This window comes from Schistocerca americana, chromosome 6 (assembly GCF_021461395.2).
Source record: "Schistocerca americana isolate TAMUIC-IGC-003095 chromosome 6, iqSchAmer2.1, whole genome shotgun sequence".
NCBI lineage: Eukaryota > Metazoa > Arthropoda > Insecta > Orthoptera > Acrididae > Schistocerca > Schistocerca americana.
The window spans coordinates 377650162-377666404 of NC_060124.1; the positions used below are offsets into that span (position 1 = coordinate 377650162).

General features: G+C 41.4%; 1 protein-coding gene across 2 annotated transcripts in view; it reads right to left on the reverse strand.

Moving 5' to 3' along the window:
* LOC124619418 (glycerol-3-phosphate acyltransferase 3) overlaps window positions 1-16243 on the reverse strand; it is a 203626-nt gene that overhangs the window by 102219 nt on the left and 85164 nt on the right. The window contains exon 2 of one of the 2 annotated variants that reach the window (XM_047145786.1): window positions 14862-14942. The exons of the other annotated variant lie outside the window; for it this stretch is intronic. Coding sequence (XP_047001742.1) covers window positions 14862-14942 — 81 coding nt within the window. The remainder of the gene's footprint in view (window positions 1-14861; window positions 14943-16243) is intronic. 2 annotated transcript variants of the gene reach the window in all.

Here is a 16243-nt window from a genome sequence, read left to right on the forward strand (position 1 = left end):
CAGAGAACGCTGGTTTGATTTTCGGTTAACAGTTAAGATTTCCTGGGGAGATAAGGCGAGGAACGCGCAACACTCAGGTTTGTGAGGAAGAGAGAAAAGTTGCTTGACTAAGTAAGTACCGAAATTGACACGCCAGCTGCTAAACCGATGTCGAATCTAAAGGCTCGAATCAGGCTAGGCGTCCGAACATTTATTTATTTATATGAGATTGTAAAGAATTACATTAACAGAAGCAGTACTGTGCTGAAACTAGCTAGATCGACACGCAACCGAAACAACCATCAAAAACTTAGACCAACTGCTGTATACAATGAGACAATAGGCAACAAAGAGCCAGTGGGTCAACGACCGTCAAAAACGCAGCAGGGCAAGTGAGACAATAAGGGGAGCAACGAGCGAGAGGAGTGAGTGCAATACTAGGGGCGTGGCTATGAGAGGGTTCTGAACCTTTGCGTGAAGCAGGTTCCACACGTTGCCATTCAAACATATCTGCCTTCTCTCAGATAACTGCTGCCAACGGAATGTGTCGACGAGAGTGACTTGGAAAAGTCTCTTTTAACTTCTCATTTAACGATATCCACACAGAGTCGTAAAGCTCATTCATTGCAGAAACTGCGGATATGCAAACTGAATCGTCCCACCGTTCTGCAGTCTTCCTTTTCTGGGGTCTTTCATTACAAAACGTGCCGTTCGACAATATGACGCTGCTCGAAGACATTTCTGCGCTCTCCAACCAGAATTCAAGCTCGGCGCTTTTCAGTCTACGACCGACCATGCTTGTTTTGCGCCACGCAGCGACAAGTCTTGTTGCTTGATAGAAACCTAAAGAATTTTAACGTTGTCTGCACACATTATCGCTGCTACTTGCTTTGTGAAACAGGAATTTGCTTCTAGATATCGCATTTTATATGTGTCAACGAACAACGCGCAAACTAATTCCCGCTGAACAACTCCCATTTTGAGATCCGCTACCGACGATCTTTGAATTTCATTGCAACTGTCACTTCTTAAAAAATACGAATTTATTTCTTGCAATGGTAACGCATTGTAGTTTGTGACGATCCATGGAGGTGCGATTAAAACTTCTCTACATAAGTCTAACGTCTCATGTCTAGTTGACATGCAGAGGCACATGAAAACGTGACTAATCTTTTATATAATAGTTATTTGGAACGAAAGACAAAAATCCACCGACATCTACTCACATATGTACGAAAATCATACAGACTTACAAGAAACCATTACAACAAAAGTACTTCCATCAATGCCAAAGTAACAAAGAAAAGCACAACATCCTTACCAAAGGCCTTCTACGCCTTCGAAATAACAGGAAATAGGGGAAGGGTGAAAATAAAGGAGAAAGAAAAAGAGAGAAAAATACTGAGAAAGATCTACTGGCCGGTTCAGAGAGAAGGTATCTGGATAAAGATACCGATAAAAGAATTGTACGGACAAACAGAGATGATTACTAACACTACCAGGAAATGTCAGGCCAACGACAATCTAGCCTAGAAGAATTTTAACATAGTTACGTATAATACAGCGAGAACCAACCGCGTAAAAGACATCCTGGAAGATCTCAAGAAACAAAAATTCTCCACAGAAGCCAAGACAGGAAAAAATATAGAGTAAAAATCACGAAACAGAAACTTCAGTCACCGGCGAAAGAGAAGAAAACATGAGGGAAGAGGAAAGAGAGGAAGAAGAAACAGTGCATATATGGAAGGTTTTCAGGGGGAAAAAAAAGATGACGAGAATATTGATTATTCTTTAGCGCTCTCCTTATGGGGGAATTAAAGACGATTAACAACAACAGCAGCAACAACAACGGTATTTGACGTGCACTGCTGGGTAAAAACATAGGTGACTTTTCCAATCATTAGGCCCTAAATGTCAACTAGCCACTATTACATGTATCCAATCCTGGCTGGCATTAAGTAAAGTATGTATGTATGTATGTATGTAGTATGTATATTTTGTGTCGCTGAAGAATAAGGTCTTGAAGTGGCGCTTAGCGAGGAATATTACTGGACTTCCTGCCGCGCTTTAACTAAAAACCTGCGTTGCTCTTTGTCCCAACCAATACTTGGAGTTACCTCCAATCGTTCAGTTTCCCGTCAATGTCTACGCCACTTCTTTGCTGTTTAAGATTTGTGTGTCTCCGACGTACTAGACCTATTAAAACCATTATAACCTTGTCTTCGTCGTTGCATCTTTCAATGGAATGTTTATAAAAGTGTCGTTTCGCCATATCTACAAAAAAAGACAGTATGTTAATCAAGGACACTCACTCCTGATGCTGTGTTTTAACTACGTAACTTTCAAAACAAGGGCAATCACAACGAGCAACGCTTTAATGGATCAAATATCGAAGGCCTTCAGACCCGAATAAACTACCACCACAGTTCCTAACCAGACGACACGTATTCGAAACCTGCATTCCAAATCAATTATGAAATCAGAAGTCATAGGCTCGGTTTTGAAGAGTAGTTCCTCGTTCCGAATTTTCTTGAAATAAGAATCTCCTCTCTAAAATGAATTAAGATTCACTTCTCGACTTCGTTTTTGAGTCCTGACATTCTAGACTAAAAACTTATGCAACTGCCCTGTACTACGAATATTATGCCATGTGCCGGATAACTAATGCATCTCCATGGAAAGTTATGGTCAAATCACGTACTAACTGTCGTCTGCGACATACTCGTTTCTCCTTAGTGTTTCTCGTTAATTTTTCATTTCTTCCGTGAAATGCATGTTATCAACATAATGCATCTATAGCTTACGTCCTCTTGCTATGCCCGACCTTAACAGCTCTGCAAATATTGTCGAACGGAGTTATGTTGACGTTATTAGTGCTACAAGATGCAATATTTGTTGTGTTGTTACTTCTACAATATTAAAGCGGCATTCCTACTACGTACGAATGGTGCAGACAATGTATCGTATCAGCAATGTTGTGGAGTAAGTACGAGAGAGTCAATAAGTAGGATAACGGGTGATACTATCAGCCAAGTACTTTTCAACACACTCCCCTGTAAATTTAAGCCATCGTTTAAGCAGGTCGTGAGAGCTTGCAACGAGGAATTCTTGTTGCATCTGTGGCACCCAATGAGTGACCCTCACGCTCTTGCTTCATTTTCTCGAACTTGCTGTGCGCCTAGATGGTGTGTAAGGGGCCCAAAACAAGAATAATCACTGGGAGGTGGCTTGGGAGAGGCACTGTCGGGATGTATCACACCCCTGTCAGGAGTACAGGTCGTGTGCAGCGTTGAAACTAGCAATTACTTAGTAATTGTACAGTAGGATCCAGCATCAACTGTCTCACAGAGGGGCTGTAATTTCAGCAATATATACCCTGCGAGTTCCAACCTTGGAACCGCCTTTAACTTATTTTTACTGGGGAGGACGGCAGCTTCCATTCCTTGGAGAATCGCTCAGAATCCCTCGAGTCCTCCCCTGTAATGATCTGCATCAAGAAATCGTCATCTTCACTGTAACTGGTGAAGTGATACATAGATAGGTCCATTCTGTTCAGTTTGTGATGTGGAGTCAACAGACGGGATACCCAACGCTAACAACCTTTGCGAAAATTGAACGTCTTATCTAGGGTGAGTGTGGCTCCGTGAAGACAACTAACGGCAAATACCACAGTGTCGACTGTCACCCGAAGATCTTCATAATTTCTTCCATACGTTACATTACTCGAAATCTTCACAAGACAACCAGAGGGATTCTTGTTTGTTATACTTTCTCGCCTACGTAGAATTCAAGTAGCCACATGGAGACAGCTTCCGGTACAATAAGGGTATTACGTACGGAATATGTTCGACGAAAAATGTGCCTTGTGGAAAGTCCTTTGGCCCACAAAGATTGCACAACTACGGGCTGTTTAGTCAGATACAATCCTCTAGTCACACCTGACATCTTGCTCTGGCTGCAATCCGCTCTGTATCGTTTATGTGATGCCACCTTCTAGAAATACACGAGTGCTGAATTTATAACGGTACGTAGCATTTATGGTATCCTTGTACACTCACATTGATCAGTGTCATTTAAAATGTTTGACAACTGTCGTAGACGAGAACCAATAGAACATTTCTCGGCTTGGCATAGGGAGAGTTTTGTGCTTATGTTTAAGTGCTGGTGTTACTAGTTTTTTCCAGTGGATAAGCAAGTGAAACGTTCGCCATGAAAACTGTTTCGGCCGGTTAATAAGCAACAGAAATTTAAAGTTGCAGAATATTCTAAAGGATTCCAACAGTTAAGAACTGTTTTAACCAAATTTAAATGTTACGGTACTGCTCTTCAAGACGATAGACGTAAGGATGTACGAAAACTACAACCAGAAATGGAAACGTGTGTCAAGTGCAGGGTGTAGCAGTAAACTACAGGCGATTGAAGATGTACGACATACACTATAATGGTGTCAGATGAAAAATCAGGGTACTTCTTGGATAAGCAATAAACTGAAAGCTTTTTGCATGAAAGGCGTCACATCTGTTCAACGCAGTCCGTGAAGAAATAATGTAATTCCTCCCCAATTTTTGACCGATCTGAAATGAATCTCATTTTGCTCGTGAATTTATCATTGTGGGCGAGACGTGCGACCGCCACATTACGACAGAGAAGAAAATACAATCGAAGCTATGGAAGAATCCGCTGTGTACGCACCATAGAAGGCTAAGTCATTTACCGCGAGGGTTGTGGCCAGCATTTCCCGGGATACTATGGCATTCCTTTTAATGATCGCCTACCAACGGTTAAAATAGTAACTGGCGAATACTATACATTTCATCCGGGTCAACTGAATTAAAACAATCTGATAAGAGACCTTGATTTCAAAAGAAAAGGAAAATTACTATTCCCCCATTCCTCCCCCGCCCCCCCAACCACCCCACATACACAAACACTTTTACATACCTTAGATTGGAGAAATTTGTCAGCTGTAGGGTTTTAATTATGATTTTATGAGGGCAGACGGAGAGAGCATTTAAGGTCCGCTTTCGTGAACAACAGCCCAACGAATATAGTGAAAATTCATATCAGTCAGATTTCGCAGATCACAAATCGAGAAAAACACTGTTCCTCCTGCATATATGCTTAATATGGCACCTTTCCATATAGATGACAAGGACTACAAAAACCTCTTAGATGGGTTTGACATTTACCCTGATCAGCCAGAGGTATCAACATAAACACATCCAGGTGATAGTGTCACCTGGCGCGGAATGACTGCTCGTCAGGCACCCACGGTGCATATGGTGTCAGTGAGCGTGCTGTCCGTGTGTAGAATGGGGAAGCCGCACGATCTACCTGAATTTGACCGAGAATAGATTGTTATGGCCCAGAGGCTCGGCAAGACAATTTCGGAAACTGCGACCTGTCGGGCCTTCGAGGAGTGCTGTGGTCTCTTCAAAATGTACCCAAACCAAGGTGGTACGATGGCCAGACATCGTGGGGTTGGACGGCCACCCCTCACTACAGATGTCAGAAGTCTTAGGCTGGGCAGACTGCTAAAACAGGACAAGCGGCAAACTGTGGCGGAACTAACATCAGACTTTAATGCTGGGCAGATGGTTCAAATGGCTCCGAGCACTATGGGACTTAACATCTGAGGTCATCAGTCCCCTAGAATTCAGAACTACTTAAACCTAACTAACCTAAGGACATCATACACACCCATGCCCGAGGCAGGATTCAAACCTGCAACCGTAGCAGTCGCGCGGTTCCAGACTGAAGCGCCTAGAACCGCACGGCCACACCGGCCGGCAATGCTGGGCAGAATACGATCATGTTTTCCGATGGCAGTGGCATTTTTCAGCGAGATAATGGCTCTGAGCACTATGGGACTTAACCGCTGTGGTCATCAGTCCCCTAGAACTTAGAACTACTTAAACCTAACTAACCTAAGGACAGCACACACATCCATGCCCGAGGCAGGATTTGAACCTGCGACCGTAGCGGCCACGCGGTTCCAGACTGTAGCGCCTGGAACCGCACGGCCACTCCGGCCGGCCTCAGTGAGATAATGCGTCGTGTCATAAGGCCTGGAGTGGTTTGAGAAACACAGTGGCGAGTCCTAGTTGATGTGCTGCTGCCCCCTCCCCCCCCCCCCCCCCCCCTCACCAACTCTCCAGATCGGAACCCGACCGAACACATCTGGGATTTGACTGAACGTAGCGTCAGAGCGTATCGCTCTCTCCCCGGAATTTATGAGAATTAGTCGACTTCGGGGTGCAGATATGGTGCCAATTCCCTCCAGCGACCTACCAAGGACTCACCGCTTCCATGCCACGATGCGTCGCCGCTGCTATACGTGCAGAAGGTGAACATACCGGCTATCAGGTAGGTAGTCATAATGTTCTGGCTGATCAGTGTATTATTCTTTTAGATATTAATGTCGGCAATAGCTGACGTGTAACTATGTGGCATGTTTTTCATTTATTTTACATATATATCTTAGTTATGCTGGTTATATGCTTTTACAAATGTTCTTGCTGCTAGCATAACAGACTGTAGTACTATCCACATAAATGTGATTCACCTACTATAAGTTTTCAATCCGTGTTTATAATTCACACATAGAATACGTACAGTTTCCGACATATCATGCGTTATGCTTCTGTGAAGAAGATATTGCTGTATGCTAAGCCAGAATTTAATAAGCCGTTGTAACAAACTTCTTACACTTTACGTACAAGTATGGCCAAGTCCTAATGATTTATAATACCTCAAATTTTATACCTTTCTACACATGACAAATTAATTTGTTGAAACCTGTAAAGTGAAAAATTTCTCAACTGAAGATTGAATTTTATTCCGAAATCTATTCTAATTGTGAAATTGAGAAATAAGTGATTGAGGGCCCGATTTTTTTTTTTTTTTAACCAGCTTAACATAGATCCCTCCGTTCACTCAACAGATACAGTTAAGACAACACCGGCACCACGAGGATATTATGCCATTCGATTCTATCGTGAGAAAGTTTCTAGTCTTATGGGCAGGTGCTTTGGCGCAATCAACACCGAGGGCATTGAACAATGAACTTCAACACCAAACTTCCACAACAAAGAGGTACGGCAGTTGTTGATTGGTGTTCTGCAGACCTCCCAGAACAGCACTTGGGAGATGCTTTCTACTCACTGGAACAACATTGGACAAACTGCACTGAAATAAAATGAGACTGTCATGAAGTGCGTTTTCCACCTACATAATAGGCAATATTCACCATGTTCTCGTAAAATATTCATCAGTTCAAAAAGCTGTTTAAGAATTATTCACTGTAACAGCTCTCATTCAGTAAATCGTGCAGTGTAAATTTATGATTTACGTTAAACATCGGCAAATAACACCATACTACCAAGACTGACACCTAGCAAAGTAATGTGATGTTAAAACCAGTCTTAGAGTAGCGTATAGCTTTGCCTTTCAAGATCAGAAGCTGCTTGACGTAGGAAGTGCGCACGCTGGAAGGAAAGTAAAGGAACAATTCACGATGGGCGGAGTCACCAACGACACGCAACAGAACCATATAAACAAAAAAGAATAAAGGAACAGTGGAAGTGGTCTGGCATCGCATCACGTCACGCACTCACGCTCCGCATTGTACAACCTAATAAAGCCTGGCCCAACAGATGGAGAAGTGTTGGGTTATGCTTGCTTACACGATACGCTAAATATACTTCGATAACTGCAATTATAAATGTAAAATGAACCCACAACCCAGTACTCCTAAATTTTCCGTGCTATGTTTCAGGACGTGTAGAAGGTGCTGGGTGGGTACCAATTACTATAGGAACAAACAAGACAAAGACAACGTTTTCCACTCCCTTGCGTCTGTTGAGTCAAAGGATGACTTCGTTACCTGGTACTACAGATGACACGGAATAATCATCGTGGTAATAATTATCAGGATTTCCACTACACATCCTTTGTGCACCTACGTACGGTATGCGCACCGCTTCACTATAGCAGCAGCAATTATCAGGAATTATCAGGAATTACTACATCAAACGTATTCAAATTTAATTAATTACCGACAAATTCCGATTACCCTTTGAACCAGTACGATTGGTATATTGCTTTAAACGTTTGTTCCTGTGGCATCGAAACGGTAAATAGTTACCATATGTGATGAGGAGTTGGGTTGAGGGGCACTCGAAATCACTGTCATCAGCGCCCTGACGAAATGTCAACATGAAATCTCATGGGTGGGGACGAAGGCTGCCCCACACGCAGAGCAGTCTATACCGTACTGAAGTCTGCCGCCCTTCCCTACCAGTTTAGGGATGAGGCCTGATAGTTCACAACATTTCACCGCTCTGTTAATACTCGTATCGGTATCTGCGAGGACGGTGGGCAGATCTCCAGCGAGACCAAGGAATGCCCTATTATCAGTATACAGGACACATGTAGCCGCAATATGCTGAACTGAAAGCGGCACGCCACGAACTTCACAGAAAGATGGATCCTCCCGCCGGAGGAGGAAGCCATGTGTGAAAGGGCTATGCCCGATGCGCAGTCTGGTAAGCAAAACCTCCTTCCAGCGGCGAGGTTGACACGAAGTCCGAATGGCGCGCAACGGGATGGGACACTGATGGGCAGCACCATCCTAACATGCTTCCTTGGCAGATTTGTCAGCCATGTCGTTACCCTATATCCCAACGTGGCCAGGTACCCCCTCCTTGCCACGGCGTTAGAGCCGCTGAAGGAGTCACGGATGAGCTGAATCAGCGGGTCTACCAGATACATTTGGTGAAGCGCTTCCAGTGCACTAAGAGAGTCGGAACAGACAAGAAAACTCGTACGGTGATGTCTGTGAACCCTAGAATGCCATATAACTCCGCATCATAATTTGTAAATTGTTCTGGAAGACATTTTAAGAACCCTATCACGGAAAACCACAGAACAACCGAGAACTTTCCCCTGCTGGGATCCATTTGTATAAATAACGATAAAACCATATATGATTTAGTGTTCAAAGTTCATTATTTACCCAGAATTACCTGCATGTCCTAAGACTTCGATACGAGAATTTGTAATTATTAGTGTAATAGCTCTCACCACTAAAATTTTATTACAGCTTACATTAATCACTATCTTCCTGCACAAAACCTATTGATAACGTGAACTGAAAAAGCTTAAGGGCGTTTAACTAGCGACACACTTTAATACGAGTTTAGTTCTAGAAACAACGTATTACGTTATAACGAGACGACCAACGAAGTAGTGAAATGCAGAATGTATAATAAATTTGAGAAAGAAGATAGTGGTTCAATTTTCTCCAACAGTGATCACGATTTCTTCATATCAAATACTGTATATAGACGGATACAGAGGCAGAAAAGCTGGCTCGATAGAATAAATCCATTTAAGATGCTGTTAAGTTTTCACTCAATCAGCATACAGTATCACTGGATTAACTGCCAATAAAATAAAAATATTACAACCTAGTTCTCAACATGTTGCTGCTAGCGCTTACGAAACACCGAGAAGAACAGGAAATCAGTTCCACCTCTATGTCACAGAAAAATTCAAGTACACGCTTGTGGTAGCTGCACCAGTTCAGGCTGCATGTACTTTTCAATCTACCTTTCATTAACACTACTATTCCATGGCGAATAATGGTTAACAAAAAACGGAAGAATGCTACGTATTGTATTTTCGTTAATGTGTCGACCTTCTGTAGAATGTTATTACGATTATATATGTACATAGAAGAATATCCACATTAAAATTTTTTAACAAAAGGAAAAATGTTTAACATCCCGGCGATGCCGAGATCATTATCGGAGGCTCGGATACTGGGAAGGATGGGGAAGGTAATCGACCGGTCCTATTCAAATGAATCACCCTGATATTTTCCCCTCATCGATCGGTTAAAATTTAAATCTAGATAGTAGGATGAGGAATATCCGTTGTCTTCCCGAAAGCGTGGCCAGTGTGCTAAACAATGCAGCGTTTCACTCGGTAAAAAGTTAAATAAACAACTAGTCGATATTATGAGCGGAAACGTTAAGGATATCAGCAGAAGGTGTAAGAATGAAATTTGTTTAATTCGCAGTAATCAACGTAATTAGCAATGGTACATACGCGTAAACAGTCTCCGATTGGTGGACTTAACAATACGGGCGACAAGATGAGGTCGTCACTGAGCGCGTGCTAGAGTTTTGCAATAATGCCAGAACTATCGAAGCAGCGCACTAAGACATGAATATCTTGCTGTCTATGCTTACGCCTAAATGTCGAAACGGTTTTATACATTGTCAAAAAATTCGGACACTCAAAATTTACAGATACACTACTAAGGCTTGTAATTAAGTTTTCAATGCAGATACCGGCGGGTCTGGGTGGGAAGGAATCTAATCATATCATCATCATCATCATCATCATCATCATCATCATCATTTAAAAATGCGGGTGACAATCTCGAGGGAAGGGGAGTATCAAACTGCAACCGCGCCAAAACGGAATCCTAGATCAGTGCCGACAGACACGATTGGATATGCTAACGTGTCTAAAATTTTAAACACGAAGATTATTTTATAATTAATGTGATAGAAAATAACACACACACACACAACACACACACACACACACACACACACACACACACACACACCACACACCACACACCACACACCACACACCACACACCACACACCACACACCACACACCACACACCACACACCACACACCACACACCACACACACTAGCGTTTTATCTGTGGCTTCCCCCACATACACGTATGGCACATATATTGCTCACATCAGGGCCCCCCCCCCTTCCCCAAATGCGGTCCACCGTCTCCCTATCTCTGTCCATCTTCATCCCACTATCTCTCTGGGTACTCCTGTCTCCCCTCTTCCTTTTTCACTTGCACAAGTTTCGCAGGAGAACTTCTGTGAAGTTTGGAATGTACGTGTTGAGTTACCGGCGGACGTAAAGCTGTGAAGATGGGTCTTGAGTCGTGCTTGGATAGTTCAGTCGGTAGAGAACTTGTCAGAGAAATTGAAAGACATGTTTTTTTGCAGGTGCGGATATTCAGCCGCCAATTAATTGTTAAAATTCATGGTGAAACCTTCAGCTGTCTTTCGTTTTGCATAAAATAAGAACAGCTGAAGGTTGCATCATGAATTTTAACAAAGTGCCAGGTCCCGTCACGATTTTAACGTGTCAGGAAGCTTTAAATGAATTTATTGCTTTCACAGCTGTATTTGATCAAATACGATGTCCGTGTTTTGAAGAGAGATGAGCGCTAATATAGTTACCCTACTGTTAATCTTTAGATACCTAATCTACATGTGATACCTAATTGTTAATGACCTTCAATGATACTTCGAAATAAAGCGAAAGGGATTCAGTGAAAACACAGGCTTACTTTTTATAACAAGAGAAAGGAAAAGATATTAATATTTTCCATTTCAGCCGCTGCCAGTCAACGATTCCAACAACAAAAATACCAATACGGAAGCTACTTTTCAACATTCGTCGAACGATACATCCCAGCACTTCACTTTGCCCTGTTATGTTTCGCAAAAGAAATATCTCTCCCTGTGTACTTCAGTTAACTGAAGTCTTACAGTTATTCTGAGCAATCTGTATTCAACCTTGACACTAGTCAACCATTCTCACTCGAGATGGAAATGACATGATAAATTTATGTTTTTGGTTTGTTGGTCTAATTTCAGCAAAACTGTTACTTTGATTTGGAGCTTAGTATTTGTACGACCTTTTTATGTAGCCGTCTAAATTTCGTTAAAATGGATACACTGGAGTGGGGTGTCCTGAAAAAAATCTTTATTTTTGTTTGACTTGTCGTTAACGGTAATTCAATGAACGTTGATGAAGACCTGCAAGGAGATTATTTTATTTAAAATTATTAAGATCAGGGCCGGCCATGGCGTGTCAAACTTCACGCAGGCCGAGTGTTAAGTGCCGCGAGTGGGCCACGGTTCGGCCTGTCCTAGACGTTGATCGTTCCTTCCCGACGTACTCTGCGCAGAGCGACGTTCCGTTTAGTACTGCGGTGTGGCATTTTTCAGTCGATACAACTCCCTCAGTTCGGCAAAATCGTGGTTTCATCACTGTTTACTCTTCCCTATTTGTTCGGATGTCCAGTGGGCGTTTGCATAAAATGAGTCAGTCTGTCTGCCGTCAGAAGCCTTTAAAAATGAATGAGAACAATGAATTCTCAGTATCTATTATCCAGTCGCATAAGCGAGGGGTTCTGCAAATTTGCTATGAAACGAGATTACAATATCATGCAGAAAGAATTTAGACAGTTGACAGTGCAAAAGCAAAAAAATTAGAACGATCGACAGACGGGAAGTCATCGTTCTGTAAGTCGAGAAGCTCTTCGTGCTAAACCTGCAGGCATGCAGCACATGAAGAAATTGGTGGTATGAAACGTAAAATTTCTTAAGTCGCACGCAATATTCCACTGTCCAGTTGCAACAGTTTTTCAAGGTACTTAACGGAAAGTATGAAGACTTTGTACATCACTGGAAAGTACGTTGGTTAAGCCAATGCGCATGCTTTGAACAATTTTTCGACTTAAAATACGCTATTGCTGAATTTATAAAGGTAAAAGCTGTACGGGAAATAAAATTAGAACATTCGGAATGAATTCCAGAACTCGTATTTTAAGTAGATTGATTGCACACTGCCCACAGTAAGGTACTGCAAGGTGAGAAGTAAGGCTGGTTGGTTGATTGATTTGGGGGAGGAGACCAAACAGCGAGTCCATCGGTCCCATAGGTATGGGAAAGGAATTCGGCTGTGCCATTTCAAAGGAACCATCCCAGCATTTGCCTGCAGCGATTTTAGGGAAATCACAGAAAACCTAAATCATGATGGCCGGACACGGGTTTGAACATCCTTCACCCGAATGAGAGTCCACTGTCCTAACCACTGCGCCACGTCACTCGGTGAGAAATAAGGTACTGCAAGGTGAGAAATAAGGTACTGCAAGATGGAGATGCATTTAAAAAGAAGATCGCGTTATAGAAGGGACAAATTCTGACCAACAGTCCAGTTACTACCCTCACCGTCCTTAAAGAAAATGCGAGGTTTGAAGAACTCATTGTGGCCTTGAAAGAATATAAGAATAACTTCTCGCTAATCTTATACCTGTTCCGAGCTGTTTTTCGAGACTGTCGTTTTTGTTCAAAGCAGTCCGGTATAAGAGCCCTTTTACGATTATGAAACAAAATACGTCAAGATTACATGGCAATTCGAGTGCGAAAATCTGTCAAATGGTCTGCGTCTGTCTGCATGCCACAGTTTGTACATGTTGAAAATTACGTCTTCAGTGCGCCAAAAATAACTGAATAATGCTGAAAATCTGTTTTGTTTGCGATATATGTTGTTGACAAATGTGAAATAAAATCAAATCCTTTGCAATGCGATTAGCGTGGCGGTGGGGGAAAACGTGCAGTGACGCTGAGCACTATGGCACTAGTGTCAAGGCACGGCCCGCTAGCTGAAGTCTCAGCTGCCCCTGGCTTCGATAACAGAAGCTGAATTCAAGCGTGGCTGTACATCGTTGTACAACGACCCCTGTGAAAGACCACGTAATACACCATCTACAGACGAAAACTGCGTCCAAATACACAATATGATGCTGGAGGACTGGCGATTTGAAGTATATCTGTTTCTTGCCAGGTAAGCAGCTCATTTGTTGAATTCGGCCCACAATCTAATGGGACAACACTTAAATTGCATTTAAACAAATGGTTCTGTTTCCTGACTTAGCACTGTGAATAATTTGTGTCCATAATTTGCGCTCTGAAACAATGCAGCGGTAAGTAGTTATAAGTTGTAACCAAGCAGGAAAAAAAGAAGTCTAAATCAAATTTCATCTGTCCGCAAAGATTTGGTGCCACGGTTAACTGAGATTCAAAAAGGGTTTTTATTACTGATTACTTTGTAAAGTCTGAACAATAACTGCTTGTTATTACGCAAATCTACTAGACCACTTCCTGTGGAAACACTTGAGACGTCTAAGCTGCAAAACAGAACAATTATCGCCCGGAAATAAAATTTACAACAGCAAAGGTATGAGGGATTTGAATTTCGAATGGCTAGAGGAGCCACACTGTCCCCATCAAGAAATTTGGGCAGGAAAAAATGTTGGATCTAATAATGAGATTTTGCAGTAGTAGTTAACTAATTTATAAACATTCGCAAGCTTAGTTTTTAGGGGACTGAGGCTAAACACAAGGCCATTTTATAACAAAAAAAATAACCTCACCTTGAGGTCTAGAATTTTTCTCCTAGCCCTCATAACCAGTATATAGTTCTAAGGAAGAAGCACAATTTCTTCTTACACCGAATCTTAATCGTGCACTTGTGGCTGCTACCACTTCATAACTTGCGCATGAGGAGAGGTGAACCATTTTCATTACCTAGGATGGCGCTGCGTTTAAGTAACCCTCGCCTATGTAGATCTTTCTAGGCTGCTGTCTTAGAAACCTCTGTAGATTCCAATGACGACCTGACTGTTCGGAAATTCTGAACGTAAGAGATTCGATGTATAAATACTGATAGCGCAACAGTTATGAATCTCCACTCACTTCACATTTACATATCATTCCTCTTTTTATAACACCTGATTGAAACATTACTTTCCACCTACTGTCTTCCTAAAGTAGAACATCACTTTTACATATGGTCAGCAAATAAATATTTGGTCTGCACGCAAAGCAACAATTTACTCCATCAAAATCCACATTTGCAAAACTACTAAAAAGATTGTTACTGAAAAATTTTAATGTTAAGGAACTCAAAATACCATTTGCACACAAAACATGAAAAATCTCCAAATGCTTTCGTCAGCATTTGTTTCTAGACACTAACCTCAAAATAAGTAAGAGTGTTCTTAAAATTCGTGTTCGGACTGCTGCACATTATGCTAGTGAAACCTGGATGCTCTGAAAGCTAGAAAAAGAAAACAAACAAGCATGAGAAATGACTTCCAATGGAATAACGCAAAAAATTTAGTGATTAAAAATGCATGAACGACAATTTTTGACGTACAAAGTTTTTACAGTCAATATTACTGTCAAACTATTTAATAATTTGGAGAAGAAAGAAAGAAGAATTCGAAAGAAATTGTGTACCAAATATGAAAATACAATTTGGAAATTGAGAAACAAGGAGGTGTAATAAAATGTAATGTTCCGCTTTCTCATACCTGTTACATTCAGTTTTTTTATGGTCACTTAGAATGGATAACAGGAGGATGACAGAAAATTATTTAACACCTGTGACAAACATCCAATAACATAAATTTCATGGTATGTGGAAGTTAAAGATGTACAGGAATTAGGAAAACAGACATGAAATCAGGGTAAAAGTACAAATTTTAAGGGCTTCCGGAAGAAAACACCTAACAGCGACATGGACAGAAGAAAGACCAGAAAAGAGCAAGAATAAAGACTTATTAGGAAGACACAAAAAATGAAAATATGATCTCATAAATCAACTGTTTTACTTGTGCGTGATTTGGCCAAATTCGAGTAGTTATAAAACTGTCAACATTCTAGGACTGACTGATAACTCGACTAGTTTCAGCTCTTACAAGCACACGATTATTACACAAATCCGTGATGAAAAACTGAATTACTGACTTTCTTCTTGCACCTACGACTTATAATCGCCTCAATTTCTCTTTGAACTCTATTGTTTTATCATTTAATACGTATCTCAATTGTTTTTGTCATAACGATTTGTGTTTCAACTCCCTACTACCACATAATTCGGTATGATATATACAGTTCTGACATGTCAACTATAACATTCCTCGGCTCCTTTCCCCTAGGGTCTAGTCTAAAACAAAACATTAAAAACGTGGTAAAAGACAATAATATAGAGGTTAGGTAATCAAGGGTATCAAATGACGCATTACTAATTCAAATATGTGGCTTGTGCTTTCAGTTCTGCCAAAGAAGGCACATATCAGTATTTTTTTCTACGACAGTTGTTTTATCTTAAGTGTAGCAGCTTAGCAATCAATGAAACATTCAAATCATTGGTTCGATACATCATATGGATTTTTCTAAACTTGTACCCTACGCTTCAATCTGCAAATACTGAACCATTTGTAAAGTTCTTAAACCTACGTAGCAACCAAACAAAATACTACTGTCTGGGAAAGTGCCTGCATCGCTTTTGAACAAGGCATTCGGAAGGAGGTGCATCTAGCTTTGTTGGGGGACGTGATAGAGCAGTACGTCAGT